This window comes from Passer montanus, unplaced genomic scaffold, assembly GCF_014805655.1.
Source record: "Passer montanus isolate IOZ18808 unplaced genomic scaffold, ASM1480565v1 scaffold14, whole genome shotgun sequence".
NCBI lineage: Eukaryota > Metazoa > Chordata > Aves > Passeriformes > Passeridae > Passer > Passer montanus.
The window spans coordinates 3,645,670-3,660,874 of NW_024360941.1; the positions used below are offsets into that span (position 1 = coordinate 3,645,670).

The following is a 15,205-nucleotide window of genomic DNA, read 5'->3' on the forward strand; positions in this document are numbered from 1 at the left end:
AATGATGATCCATGCAGGTGGGTAGATCTCAGGCCTAATTACTTCTATTAATTGCAAAAATGTGAACTGAAATACCAATGCAGTTTCTTCACAGCATTTGCAAATCTTGCATGCTCTACAATTTGAGTAACTCTTCACTACTAACACTTGGATGTAATCTGACATAGACTGAATATTTGTTGTGAGGCTTTGTGGACAGTAAATCTCAGCTCAGCAAGTGAAACACGAGTTTTTAATGGACCTTGTGCTAGACTATTTCATTCTGATCTCAACCTGTGTCAAAGGACAATCTTGCACACTCGGAGTTTATCAAGAGTGATGAAGATACCACCAGCCCTCAGTTTCAAAGTTCTGATTTCTGATAATGCAGACTGTATTCAAATTCTTAAGCCCCTTAGAGATGTTTTTACATTTACATCGGGCAAGTAACCTTCCTGTGGTGACATGATACTCAGCTTAGGCTACTGTTGGCTGCCACCTCTCTTCACACCATACTGATTTTGAGCAGCAGTACAGGATGTAATTTTTGTGGTGTATGACCTTTAAACTTAAACATTTTTTTAAAATGCTGACAAATAGTATGGTGAATTATGTAATATTTTCTATTGATCTGCTCTGTTTGTTTTAGCACACAGCACACCTGTTGATATGCCTAGCAGAGGACAAAATGAGGACAGAGACAGTGGCATTGCTCGCTCAGGTATCTGCTGTCTATCTTGTTTGCCTGCTTTTGTAATTGTTACAATTCTTGGCTGCAGTGATTCACCTGAAATATAGACACCTCATGACCTGTAAATCCATAATTGTTTTTATCTGCTAGGTGGTTTGCCTTTTGCATTTGCCCCAAGCCTTCATGCAAAAATATTTGCAATTATATTCTTTGTTTACAGCCACCATGTTCTGGGTTCTTAACCAGTTTATAATTTGGAGGAAGAACTGGCTGGAGCCTTTACTAGAGTAAATGAAAAGAAATGGCTTTTTATACTGAATAGGAAAATGAAGACCAGAAGTCATACTGTCTATTGTAATGGGAGTGCAACAACTTCTGGGAGAGAACACTTTTAATGAGAATAAGATACATTTCAGTATGTTTTAGTAGGGACGATCTCCTACCTTATAACAAGTTAATGTCCTGAAGCAGCAAGATTTATTTAAAATAATTCTCTCCTGTTGCAAGTGAGTTGTGTGAAAAAGATCAGCAAGCAAGAGCAATATTTGTGAGACATTAGTGTTAAGAGTATGAAGAAAAGTATTTAACCAGTACTCTTTGTGATTCATTGTATGTGGGGTTTCTTGCTTTCTTCATAGCATCTCTGAGCAGTCTTCTGGTTACTCCTTTTCCATCTCCAAGCTCTTCATCATCATCATCAAGCAGCTATCAACGTCGCTGGCTCCGAAGTCAGACAACCAGTTTAGAGAATGGAATTATTCCAAGGTGGTGAGTGTAGCACCTTTCTTCTTACAACAACTGTTTGAGAGCTTAAGCTTCCTATCTTTAAAAGCACAAACCTTGTTATTAAATGTTCTCGACTCAGTCTATCTTCTGTGTATGTTACATAAGATTGCCAATATAAAAAAAGATGAACTTTTGGCTGAATGTGAGCTTCAAAGCCCAATTTGGAATATAATTATTTTTATTGAATACATAGGCCATGTATTAACATGGTGTGAATGTATAGACTGTGTATGAAGCCATATTCTGAAAAATAAATTGTTTCTGAAGGAGCAGAGCATCTTGTTGAGATGAAAAGGACTGTAAACAGCACTGCTGCCATAATGATTTAATACTATGATGAAGTCTGACTAGTTAGCAGTTAGTGAAATTTTGGAGTAATAGGCCATGACAACTCTCTTGGCTGGTACAGGATGTTCCTGATGTGACTTCTGCCAAAACAGGAAGAAAAAAAAAAGCTATGATCAAAAAGCTTGGCTTCTGTTTTGGAATTTTATTAGCTTTTGTAGCTCAGTGGCATAACAAAGCATGGAATGCAGCAGACTTTTCATAGCTAATAAGCAAATTCTTCCCTTGTCATCTGCAAAATAGCAAATGGTTCTTGATTATCCTCTCTCTGTACTCATCCACCTGTACCCAGAGACAGAATGGAATTAGTGGAGACCTACAAGAAATTCATGCTATTTGGTCTCTCTTCCTTTTCAGTTAAGAGAAGCATAAAAGCTGCCAGTTAAAATATTAAGTCAGTTAAAAATAAAAATTGAACCTCATTTGAAAAGACTTATTTCTCTAGTGTCAACTGACACTTGCAGCATTTTTTCTAGATATTCTTAGTGAATAATTTTTAACATAGTACTAATGTAGCAGTTGTGCTTTCTAAATCATACTTGTAGTTGAGAATAAACTGGTTGCTTTAAGTAAACTGAAGTACCTTTTAGTCTAGTTTTCTAAAGAAAAAAGGCTGAGAACAGCCCATGTAAAAAGGTTTAAACATTTAGGGTAAATAAGATCATTTCAGCCCAGTTTAAGAAATAGCCAAATTCTCACAAATATAAATTTCTGCAAAGTGTTCTCAAAGTTACAAATTGTCTAGAAGAAAGCCTCTTTGGGCTGCTTATTCACTGTCCGGAGGAGGGTTGTTGGTTCTTTTCCCACTAAACAACCTGTGTGGGGAAAGATACTGGAAACAGCACATCATTATTTTTACTGTCTAGAATTATTCTTGAACTGGGATTCTTTCTCAGCCAAAAAGCTTCTTCAGATACTTGCTTTCTCGCTACTTGCTAAGGAAACAATAAGCTTCTGGTTGAATACTTCAGTGCCACACAGTTTGCACCCCAGGTTGTTACAGCCAAGATTCTATAGTCTTTGTGACTGATGCTTTAGGCCAATAGCTCAAAGAAATTGAGATGTCTTGGAACTCCACATAGTCGATTGGCAAGCAAGCTAGATTAGCAGTTTTGTTGAAAAGGCTTCTCTCTCAGACCTAAATTCCTCAATTTCTGTTCCTGGGAAGCAGTACAAAAGCTTGTGATGTTTCTTAGATGCTGACTGACCATCCTTTCTTGACTTCCTTGGGAATTTCTGTCTCTGTATGCAAGTTCCTGAAGTTCAGATGAGGTTATGTTTTTGTCTTGAACTCTGTTTTCCCACAAGCTGTTTTTTGCTGGGGTTTAATTGTGTGTTTTATCCGGTGTTCATGGACTCATACCTCTGTGATGAGAATTTTTTGTATATTTAACTTTGTCAAACCAATTAAACTGTAAACCACTTATTTTTAGAATGGACTGAGTGCTTAGCCCTGAGTCTTTCCTTTTGTTAATTGCTTCATAGTGTTCTATAAATACTACAGACTCCATTTCCAGATAATTCTGATATGAAAAGACTTCAAACTTTTAATTACCACTCACTGGTATTGCAGTCTTAACTTAAAAGAAACTCGAAAACCAAGCTATTTCCAGATGAGCTGCTGCTTAGAATGTCTCCATGGCTTTTTTGTCTTTTTTTATCCTTTTCTCCTGTAATTTCCCAGTGATTAAAACCCATTATTCAGTTGAAGTTCCTTCCAACAGACATTTTTCCCATACTGTTTTACTTATTTATATATACACATTATATATATATATATATATATATATATATATATATATATGGTGGTTTTTTTCAGTGAAATTGATCAAGACTCTTCAAGAAAAAAAAAAAAAATTGTAAATCCAGCAGTATCAATATCTAGCACTGCAAGGCTAGCATTTATAGAAGAACAGGGTGAGGGATTTGCCACCCTTTGTTTAATCATAGTAAAAATCATGCTGGCCTGAGACTTGTGAGGATCATCCAAATGAGTTGCCTGTGCAAAGCAGTAGCTTGGAATTTACATTAGGTGTCTGTGGAACCTGACTCTTGATTAACTCTTTTTAGACTCTTTTTAGTCTTGAAAAACTCCAAGGATAGAGATTCCACAGCCTTTCTGGACACTGCTGTCCCCTTGATTGACATTTTTCCCCCATTTGACATTATCTGTGGACTCAGTGAAGATTTGTTTTGATCCACAGGCTGATAATCAAAACATTGAGCAGTATTGATCCTAGTAGCAACCCATGGGTAGTATTGAGAGGAGACAGAATTATTGAAAGAAATGTGACTACACTATCAAGGAAATAAATAGAACTTGGGGAAATAATAATGGTTGTAAAAGAGCCACTGGATGGGTGTTTTTTTCTTTCTGGTATTTTTTATAGTTTTAAGCAGAAAACAATCTTTCTAAGCTGAAGTCTACAGAATTTTGAGCTGGGCAAACGTATTTGTAGGCATTAAGTTTGTGTTTTCACAGTAATTACTAGGTGGTCACATTTTGTCTTCAGTTAAAATACAAAGTTTTATTTTGTATGGTTAACTGCAGACATCTATCTTAAGATGCCAGAACAATATAGATAGTATAGGTTACATGTTTCCCAACCTCCCTCATGAGCAATTGTCCAGATTCAAAAGCATCATAGATATGCAGCTGAGCACCTGGAGAGGAGCTCGAGTGCTGGATGCAGTTCACAGCTCCAAAGTTACCTTTTAACCTTTTTTGGTTATGATTTTGTGTGATGTGTCTGTGTTCCCTTTTCTTCATCTCCCTCAAATCCAGGGGGGAATCTATTAGTTCTGTTTCAGAGGAAAGTGTTCACACCAGGCCTCTCTGGGGATTGTCTTCTTCCTATTTGAACAAGCACAGGACTTACCCATCAAAATGTCAGGCATCTTCTGTTCAGAAACATGTGACAGCAAAGCCTTATGTAGTCAGTCAAGGAGTCCTACAAATGAGTTGCCTTCCACTATATAGAGAGCTATGGATAGAAGCTGAATTATCTCTCAGTACACAGGTAACTGTCCTAACAAATCTGTCTTACAGGTCCACTGAAGAAATGTTTAGTATGGCTGATGAAACCTGCAGCTCCAATCCTGCAATGGTTCGGAGGAAAAAAATTGCAATCAGCATCATCTTTTCTCTGCCTGAAAAAGAAGAAGCACAGAGAAACTTCCAGGACTTCTTTTTCTCTCACTTTCCTCTTTTTGAGTCTCACATGAACAAGCTGAAATATGCAATAGAAAAGGTACAGAATACTAATTTGGCATAATGTGGAAAAATGTCAATCAGAATGAAGTATTCTAGAATCTGATAGATGAAGAGTGGGAGAAGGTGCGTGGTTTCAAGCTTGCCTCCCTCCTTACACATGCAGTCTTGAGCTTGAGCCCAGTGTAGGAACTCAGCATGTGCTGAAAGAGGTGCAGTTTCTTTTCTAGACAGAATTAGAATGGAGAGTTTTATGCTATGGGTGTTTTTTCTTTCGTTCTTGCCATATTTCACTCTGAGGTTTTCTTGACTCCCTAGAGACTGTGGAAATTATGATACTCTGCCTTTCATGCAGTGTCTGAAAGAGACACAAAATATTTGTTGCTGTCTTCTTTCTCTCAGAAATGTTCTCTTCTCTCCCCTTGTCCAGTATTAGGGATTGTTCTCCTGTGAGGTGGAGGGAGGTTGGCATTTGTTGTTGTCCTGAGTGGCTGTATAGGACTGGGGCAAGATCTTAGTTATTTTGACATGTTAATGAAGTTTGAAAAGATGGAGAATGTGAATCCTTTAAGCAGCTGTTTTGTGTCTTTAACTCTTAATCAAGGCCATGATCTCATGTAGAAAAATAGCAGAATCCAGCCAGAGAGTGCAGGTTTATATCAGCCGTGTCATGGATGCCCTGGGAGAATTCAGGTGAGTTGATGGAATTCTGAATTACAAGGAGAGCACTTTTCATGCCCCATGAAAGATATTTGTTACTTTCAGTTATAAGCAACTGAATGTAAGGTCTTGTATTTTAGACAGTCTTGCAGTTAGTGTGAATGAATTTTCTGCATTGGTTATTGGGGAAATGTTTTCAGAAAACTTTAGCAAAACCAGCTCAGCCGTTTTCCAAACGCGAATGAAAGTAGTTCTGTTACATTCACGTGTTCCTGCGATTGTCAGTTAAAGTCTAAACATCTCATCAAGAGCTGGCTTCTGCTGATGATTGTACAGTTGGGTGGATTGATGTACTCATGCAGATAGATGTGTCTACTCCTAGCCATAGATGTTGAATAATGTAACTGGCAAGAAAGTTGCAGTCAAAAGCTCTCTTTTCTGTACTTGAGAAAGGAAGGAATGGTCAAAGGCTAAGAAAATCAGCCCAGGAGAGAGACAAGGCTGTAATGGAATGGAGGTGTTCTGTAACATCTGGAATGTAGAAATGAATCTATGCAATGAATAGAATGGGTTCTTGTTCCTCTCAAATTTATTTCTGAATGGTTTCTCTGAATGAAATTCACATGGGAATGCAAAAAAGGGAAGCCACATATGTAACTCATACGAAGACACCGAGTTACTGATAATATGAATTAAACAGACTAGTGTTCTGAACACTAGTAATTACTGGAAGAGCAAAAACTCTCCCAGTTTGTTTAGTCTCCTAGATCTTACCAAAAAAAAAAAAAAAAAAGGCAATCTAAAATCTGGACAACAGAAGAGGAAAGGGGCTACTTATATTTATTTGCAGAATTGAAATGTGCATGTTAACACTGACTTCTTGGGAATTTTCTTTGAGCAGAGTTACCATCTGGAACCTATATTCTGTTCCAAGGATTGCAGAGCCTGTGTGGCTTAATATGATGTCCAGCACCCTGGAAAAGAATCAGCTATGCCAGCGTTTTCTTAAAGAATTTACCTTTCTGATAGAACAGATCAACAAAAATCAGTAAGCTTCCTTCACTCCCTTTTTCTTAAGAAAAAGCTTTTGTGCTTCCCAGTGCATGTGACTATGTTAAAGCACTTAATGGGGTGTTCTGTTGCTGGTGTTACTTTGGACATGCTTTTTTAAACTTTTTTTCCTCCTAGGTTCTTTGCTGCTTTGCTGACCGCAGTGCTGACATATCACCTGGCGTGGGTCCCAACAGTGATGCCAGTTGACCATCCTCCCATCAAGGCCTTCTCTGAGAAGCGCACATCCCAGTCTGTGAACATGCTGGCAAAATCCCACCCATACAACCCTCTCTGGGCACAGCTGGGTCAGTATGCTTTGGAAAGCTTCAGATTTTTCTCTAACAAGCACCTTTGTGCATCCACTCCTTTTAGATAAGGACTACTTGTAATCCAGGTCACATTTCCTGCTACCAACGGGTGTCTTTTGCCTCATTAATCAGAGCATTTGGAGGCCTCTTTGCATGCCCTGCTTTTTATCCTTGTTGACATCCTCTGTTACGCTGGTTAACTTGTAATAGAGGTATTAAGATGGTGCAAGTGCTGTCAATGGTCTGAGCAGTTTGGGAAAAAACAAGATGAAATAGACTAGATTGAGAGGAGTTCCCTGGGACTTGGAGGCCCTTTGTAGTTGAAACTGGCTACCTCCCTTTGTCTCATTCTCACATAACTAGAATAGAAAGCAGGGCAATAAATCAGAAGTCTGGTAACTGGCAGTAGCTCCATTCACTTAGTGTTACATGAATGGGCTTGGGGCAAGATTTTTTTCTATGCTCTGTGCCTCAGGCTGGTCTGACAAATATTTTATAGCTTGTAAATTATCTTGATACAAGGGACTAGATGACTGATGTCAAATGAGTAGGTGAATGAAAGCTAAGAAAGTCATTCTGTCAGTGGTAAATATTTGAAAATTCCTCCTCTTCTTGGCAGCAGATGAAAATCTGACATCAGACAACCCTTCACTTTAGCTGATGTACTATATTGCCATGCAAAATAACACACGTGCACACTGAGGCAATGATGTGACTTACTCTGTGATGCTGGTGCTGTCTTTTCCTGATTGTCTCAGGCTTCTTTTCCTCAGTAACCTCTATGAAAGATTTGCTACTTTGGCCATGTAATTGTAGTGAATTGTTTCCTGGTTTAAGATGTCATTTAAACATTGTGCAGAGGTTAGACTGAAGGGGAAATAAGAAGTGCGTCTGTGGTGTTGAGGACGGAGCCAGGCCTGGAGTTGCAAAAACCAGCTGGACTGGAGGCGTAAGCTCAGTAGTAGCTCTTGTGGTTGTTCCCAGGAGTCACCACTGGTGACTAGTCAAGAGTCTGTTTCTCTTTTTGTCTTGCCAAGTTCTCAGTGCCTGAACTCAAAATGCTCTCTGATTTTTGTTTCATTGTTATAAAGCCCAAGAAGCTGTTACTGTTGTGGTTGCAAAAGCTGATTGTGAAAGGGAGATGTTGCCCTCTGCTGGTCCTCTTCTTTAGGAAGAGGGAAGAAAAACAAAAAAATCAAGTCTTAAAAATGGAAATGACAGGATTTTGATGTACCTGTCTTTCCACCTTCAGACCTGTATTTTCATTACACATTACATATCAACTGCAATTATGTACTAATACAATTAGTACATGTACTAATACAATTAGTACATGTCATGAAAACATACTGTCTCTTAAACACCAGTTTCAATCTAATGGTATTAACAAAGATCACAATTTTGACTTGTTGCACTGTCTTATTAGTATTTATATAAAAGCCAATTGTGCAAATGAGCATGAAGCCTGCATCTGATTTCCATAGCAACTGTGCTCAACTCAAAAGTAAAACAATATATTCCAGTTTCGTTTCCATATTGCTTGTCCTTGTGGCCTACCAGCCTTTGAGATTGAGAAATCTGAAGAAGTCTGAAAAACTACTTTTAGTTCCTGAAGAATGAATTTGCTGGCTTGTTAGGCTCTGGGGTTGGTTGCAAGGGTGTCCCTAACTGAAGGAAGATGGCACCACTGATGCCACCCCACAGGAGCCTCTCCAGTGCATCACTGGCATTGTGGGAAATGGCAGATCTTAGCAGGGGAGACAGAGAAACCATGGAATTACTGTCTCATTGATCCTTTTTTGTAGGAATGGAGTTGGGAGCCTTATTCCTTTTATGATGTGTATAGTGAGAAGGAGGCTGGACATAAATGTGCTCTTTGGAGTTTTTTTTTGCTGTGTTAGCATTGAAACCAGAGTCCCCCTTGCCCTTGGAAGAACCCTTTCTGAAGCTCTGTTTATAACTCTTAATATAGTGTTGCTTCTTGAGGTCTAGTACAAAATCCTGATGGCAAGCTCTGTCCAGAACAGAATTTGAGCAGCCCAGAGGAAGGATTTAGCACCTGAAAGCAGTCTGATAGATTAGCAGGTAGCTGATCAAACCTCAGGGTAGAGAAGCCTGTTTTCCACACTGCAGGTAGCTGAAGAAAATGGAGCGTTTGCCAGCTGTCTCCCATGTGCTGGTGAGATCAGACATAGATTGGTTAGCCAAAGACAATTTAATGAGTGTTCTCTGATGGGTGTCATGTGAAGACAACTGGGTTAACTCATCCTGGGAATAGACACTTCTCTGAGTTAGCTGATCTTTTACCAACAGGGCATGTGAACATTCCCTTACTGGCGGTCTATGTTTACTTCTCCCAGAACTCTGGAGTAGGAACCCTTTACCTGATAGATGATTAAAAGCAGCTGGAAGATAATTGCCACTCTCCCAAAGAAATATTTTAAAGTAGGATACGTACAATTTTAGTTCTGTTAAGACAGCAGTTATGCAGAATAAGTAGCAAGTAAGTCATTCTCAGAGGGACTTAGATGATGATCTAGTAGTGCCTTTCATATTGCAGTTGTATTTTGATTTTCTGCTTCTCTACTCCCCCTACCAAAGTTAAATGCTCATGTGAGTGAGGTTGGCTCCCACATACACAGCACGTGCCTTGCTCAATAAGGTAGTTACATGCCTCTTTTTTTCTGAGCCTCATTTATTAAGTTAATATTTATTTCTTTTTTTCTTTTTTGATATCTTAGTCCTGAAAAACATAATTAAAATTTTATCTTTGTAAAAATGCCTGTGTTTAACAGAGGTTAAAACAGAAAAACTTTGTGAAAGAAAATTAGTAGAAAAACAGAAAATAGTATATAGCTGGCTTCAGAGTTTTGCTGTACCTACATTCTGCTTTGCCCCCTTGTGTCAGTTTCCAGGTGATAATGTCTTGTAAGCATTGTGTAAATTAAATCTTAGTGGTCTTAACAGAAAGAAAATGAGTAATAGCAGCTGATTGCTCACAAAAGACCTTCTGGACAAAAGCCAGGTGTAAGAAGCATTAGATGGCTTCCTTTGTTACTCTTTGTTTAAGACTTTTATGAATTCACTGTGGAAGAAATTAACTGTCTGATTGTGTCCATAGTAAATGCTGTTTCAAAATGTGTTGAATTTGAACAGTATGAGTTATATTACAATGCAACATAAACCTGTGAAGTTTCTGCTTTCCTGTGTAGGTGATCTCTACGGTGCCATAGGCTCTCCAGTGAGACTGACTCGGACTGTGATTGTTGGAAAGCGCAAGGAGCTGGTGCAGCGCTTGCTCTATGTTCTAACTTACTTCATCCGGTGCTCTGAGCTGCAGGAGAATCAGCTGACGTGGAGTGACAAAGCTGGGGAAGGAGAGCAGGTGCTAAATGGAAGCAAGATCACAACTGCACTAGAAAAGGGAGAGGTAGAAGAATCTGATTATGTGGTTGTCACTGTTAAAAATGACCCTGCTCTTGTGCCTCCAATCCTACCTCCAAAGAATGATGGAAGTAAGAACAGTACTGCAGAGGGGGTGCATGAACCAGAAAGCACTCAGGCTGTCCCAGTTTCATCAAGAGAAAAGAGGGAAGCAATAGAAAAGACCAGTCAGACCTCTGAAACATCTGTTGACTGTCTAACTGGCAGTTCCTGTAAAGGAACAGCTGATGGTAGGAAAAGAACTGTCACTGACACAGGAATCATATCCTGCCACTCTGAAGAATCATCTAAATTAGAGGATGTAATGGATACAAAGAAGAACAAGAACCAGAATGAGAGAAAAGTGGAGAAGCAGTTTTGTAGTAGGTCATCTGCTGTACCTTGTCCTGAAAGGTCTGGCCACAGGAGTTCACACTTAGAAAAGGTCACATTTCAGATTGGAAGTTCAGCATCACCAGAGTCAGACTTAGAAACTCATAGAAGAGAAATGGAAGAAAATCTGAAGGCATTAATTAAAAATGCAGAGGTGATACATTGTGCCTCAAGTTCCACAAATCTGACTGTGGATGCTTCTCAGAATCAAGGAGACAGTTGTGAATCTGCCTTTATACCCATCAGTAGACATAATGTTTGTCATGCACAAATCCCACCGTGTGAGGAGAAGGAAAGTATACTTAACCAACATATGGAAAGTAAAGGAACTGAAGTGAATTTAATTAACTCAATATCTAGTGAACTGCTTTTACCCACAGATAACATAGAAACTGTAAAATTGCCAAACATGAAAGAAAATAGAACTTTATGCTCTGGCAATTTGGAGAGCTATTCTTCTGACTGCGTAGAAGCAGATTCTGCTGTCAAACAGGATTCCTCTAAAGTAGGTGCTAAAGATGTCCCCTATGGGGATTCTGGAAGGAAAACCTCCTTCAGAGTTGAAGGGGACATTCCAAGGAATGAGAGTTCAGACAGTGCTCTTGGAGCTAGTGATGAAGAAGGTGATTGTTGTATCCCTGATGAAGTGCATCGTGATAATATCAGCAAACGGCTTGAAGAATTTGCAGAAGTGGAACTTCCTTTGCCAAGGTAAAGAAGTCTGATTAATTTAGAACTAAATGGAATCAAAAGCTGTAGCTACTTTGGAGTTGTTTAAAGTTTCAAGTCTGAAATCTGAGAACTTGACTAAGTTCCTTGCAAACTAATCAGTAGTAGACAGTGATGTAATTAGAATTCTTATAAGTAGATTTGGCATAAAGGAAACAGAGACAGAACAGGTTTAATAAAGTTTTGTTACAAAGGTATACTTCAAATGCCTAAAAATATGATCAAACTTTTTATGTAAACTGACTGAAACATTTAATATAGATATCACATCTGAGAACAAGCAAAACTTTGCTTAGAAAGATAACTGTTCAGATTTGACATTTTTATAAGTCAAATACAGATTTGGAATAAACATGGACATGCTATTTGAAAGTTTTTGAGCATTCCAGATGCACATGGAGTTTGATGGTGCTTAAGGTCAGTTTCTAAACTTACCTTAAGCATGAGAGTTGAAGAAAACTCAAATTTAGCAAAACTGTAAGCTGCAGAACATGGAGCTCATTTATCCCACAAACTCCAGTGCATATAAATTTGCTTATTTCCAAGTCTGAAGAAATCAATATGTTGTTAAATTTCAGCTTTTGAAATTCTTGTTTTAAAGGGCATCACTAGATGTTTACTGGTGTGAACATTTATGTGTACTTGTAGTACAACTGTTGATTAATATTTGCAGTAGAAGGAGACATGACTTTGCAGTAATGTAAAATCTAAATGCAGTTTGTCAAGCACGAGTCTTACCGGCTTTGTATTTCTGTATTTCAGGTCAAATACCATCAGCAGTCAATGTGTGAAAAACTTTGGAAGATCACTTCTGGGTGGTTACTGTCATACGTATATACCTGATCTAGTGCTGCATGGAATAAATAATGATGAAAAGCTCAAGCAGTGTCTGCTAGCAGATCTACTTCATGCAATGCATGTGAGTTAAAGTACTGAATCAGAGTAATTGTGATACTGAAATCTACAGAAGCAGGTTATTTTAGCAGATTGTTTTTTACTTACCTGTTCTGAACAGCCACACCTGCCATGTCTTCCTTTTTGAAAATGTAAACCCTTAATTTACTATATGCAACACCTGTTCATGCATTAATCATGTGCTTTCCTTTATTACTTTTAAGGCTTCTGTTCAAAGATTAACACAAGGAAGATTGTTTGCAACTTCAAGTTACAAACTTGAAGTTTGAGCTGCTTCTCTTTTCCATCACAATAGCAGACAAAATTACCTATATTTCAGAAAAATTATATGCAAGTTGAAACATCTTATTTTGCCACTTAGTGTAGCAGGTGAGGTAAAGTCATGTTGAGGCCTGTATGATGCTAGTCTGTAGCAGAAATGACTGACTACAGAAGGTAATTGTATATAGATAAGAACTTTGCTGTGTTCTTTCTCTACTGTAAGTACTCCTAAATTATAAAATTTATGACTAAGCTTTCACTGCAATAACTGTGTGCCCTCACAGTTTTTTGTCAGCAGCTTCTCTCTGTAGCAATTAAGAATCCTCCTGCTGACATGACTGCATGTACTGTCCAGAGCAGGGATGTGTATGTCTGTCTGTTCCTTAAGGAACATCAGAGTGGTCCGGTGTGAAAGTGTGGCTCTTCTTTGGTGGATGACAAAGTGGGCCATGAGCCTGAGCAGCTCTTGCTGCAAGGAGAGCCAGTGCTTTCCTGGGGTGCATAGCAAGAGCATTCCAGCGGGTCAAGGGAGGTGAACCTGCCCCTCTACTCAGCCTTAGTGAGGTTACATCTGGATTGCTGGGTCCACTCCTGGGTTCCACAGGTCAAGAAGGATGAGGAGCTACTGGAGAGAGTCCAGTGGAAAGCCCCAGAGAGCATTAGGGATCTGGAACATCTCTTTTCTCAGAGGATGCTCAACTGAGAGGGCATCTCATTCATGCATGTAAATATCCTAAAGGCAGGTGTCAAGAGAGTGGTGCTCAGCAACGGGACACAGTGCAATGGCCATAAACTCAAACACAAGAAGTTCCACCTCAGCTTCTGAGGAAGAAATTCTTTATTCTGAGGGTGGCAGAGCAGTGGAACCAGCTGCCCAGGAGTCTTCTGGGAAGTCTCCCTCTCTAGAGACATTCAAAACCCACCTGGAGTTGTTCCTGTGTCACCTGCTCTAGGGGACACTGCCTTGGCAAGGAGCTGGATTAGAGGATCTCCACAGGTCCCCTCCAACCCTAGCTGTTCTGTTATACCCTTCTTGATTGTGCATAATAAAATCCCTCACATATTTCTGAAATATTGAATGTACTTTCACCATCACTGGATCAGTGTAATTACTTTTTCATTTTGAAAGAAACTAATCTCTTCAGGGTAGGGGGAATACATGAAGAAAAATAAAATTGAGTAGTGACTTTCAGGCACTAATGAAAATTAGATGTTTCAATCAAATTGGCAGATGCAGTGCTGCTGAATGCTGAATGTAAATCTTGTTACTGAAGTTGGTATTCCTTGTCATTTTTTGATACCTTTGGTTCTGTAATGGACAAAACCATGCATTGGATCACTTTCTTATTTGCTACATCAGTGTGAATAAAAGTAGAACCTCAAACTGAACTGTGTAAATGTATATGAAAGTATCACATAATTGTATTTTGTTTCTGTTGCAGCATCCAGTGCTAGATGAGCCCATAGCGGAAGCTGTCTGCATTATTGCAGACACAGATAAATGGAATGTACAAGTAGCTACAAGCCAGAGGAAGATGATGGACAGTGTGAAGTTAGGCAAGGATGTTCTGGTTTCAAGTCAAGTATCCAGTCTGTTGCAGTCTATTTTACAGCTTTACAAACTGAACGTCCCAGCTGACTTTGTAAGTATTTCTTTATTGAAGGCTGAAGCTAATGGAAGTTGTTTAGCTCAGATAGCAACATGGAGTTCTGTACACTGTGTTGCAATATCAGTGAACTAATGCCTGATATAATGCAGAGCTGTTACAACATGTTGGAAAGAATCCATGCTACAGTCCAGTAATGGATACCAAATCCTGGTTCTGGCAAAAAACTTCCTGTTCTTGAGGTTTCTTTCCAACCCCATGTAGTAGATGTCTCTTCTTCAGTCCAGCTAACTGTGCCTGTTTGTTTACTTGACCCTTCTGCTTTATGCATATTTTAGCAAGTGCTGTCTTGGGTAGCTTTGCAGATGGCTCCATAGGATTGATAGGATGAGACACCTGGGAATGGGTGGGTTGCAGCAGAGAAAGGGAGTATGCAACATGACAAAGTAACAATCTCACAGCATCCTTTCCTGTCCTCCTTTGTAGTGGAGTTCATCAGAGCAAATCTGTAATGCTGGTTTTGGTGATTACAACAAAATGACCCGCAAGTCTGACTGCAATAACTGTAATTCAATTTTTAGCACATAATTATTAGTGAGGTGAGATGGAGTGTTTTTTCAGTAGTCACCCCTTTTCTAATAAACAGAATTGATTTGTCCTTCAGCAGATAGCCTTGAGAAATTCTGTAGGAATCCTGTGCAATAACAGTGCCAGCAGATGGAAGAGGAAGATAGAGCTAAACACTAATAGCTTTAAATAGTATTGGTTGGCACTGTTTTGAGTTAAATTGGTGGTATTGATTAAACTAAGTTCTTCAAGTCAAATGCTAGGCAAAATACGTGGG

At 39.0% G+C, this 15,205-nt stretch overlaps 1 protein-coding gene across 2 annotated transcripts in view; it reads left to right on the forward strand.

Moving 5' to 3' along the window:
- Positions 1–15,205, forward strand: part of FNIP2 (folliculin interacting protein 2) — a 33,482-nt gene that overhangs the window by 10,407 nt on the left and 7,870 nt on the right. For both annotated transcript variants that reach the window (XM_039700036.1, XM_039700037.1), the window contains 9 exons: positions 629–700; positions 1,309–1,438; positions 4,851–5,052; positions 5,617–5,705; positions 6,574–6,720; positions 6,861–7,030; positions 10,246–11,560; positions 12,341–12,497; positions 14,197–14,397. In XM_039700036.1, coding sequence (XP_039555970.1) covers positions 629–700; positions 1,309–1,438; positions 4,851–5,052; positions 5,617–5,705; positions 6,574–6,720; positions 6,861–7,030; positions 10,246–11,560; positions 12,341–12,497; positions 14,197–14,397 — 2,483 coding nt within the window. The remainder of the gene's footprint in view (positions 1–628; positions 701–1,308; positions 1,439–4,850; positions 5,053–5,616; positions 5,706–6,573; positions 6,721–6,860; positions 7,031–10,245; positions 11,561–12,340; positions 12,498–14,196; positions 14,398–15,205) is intronic.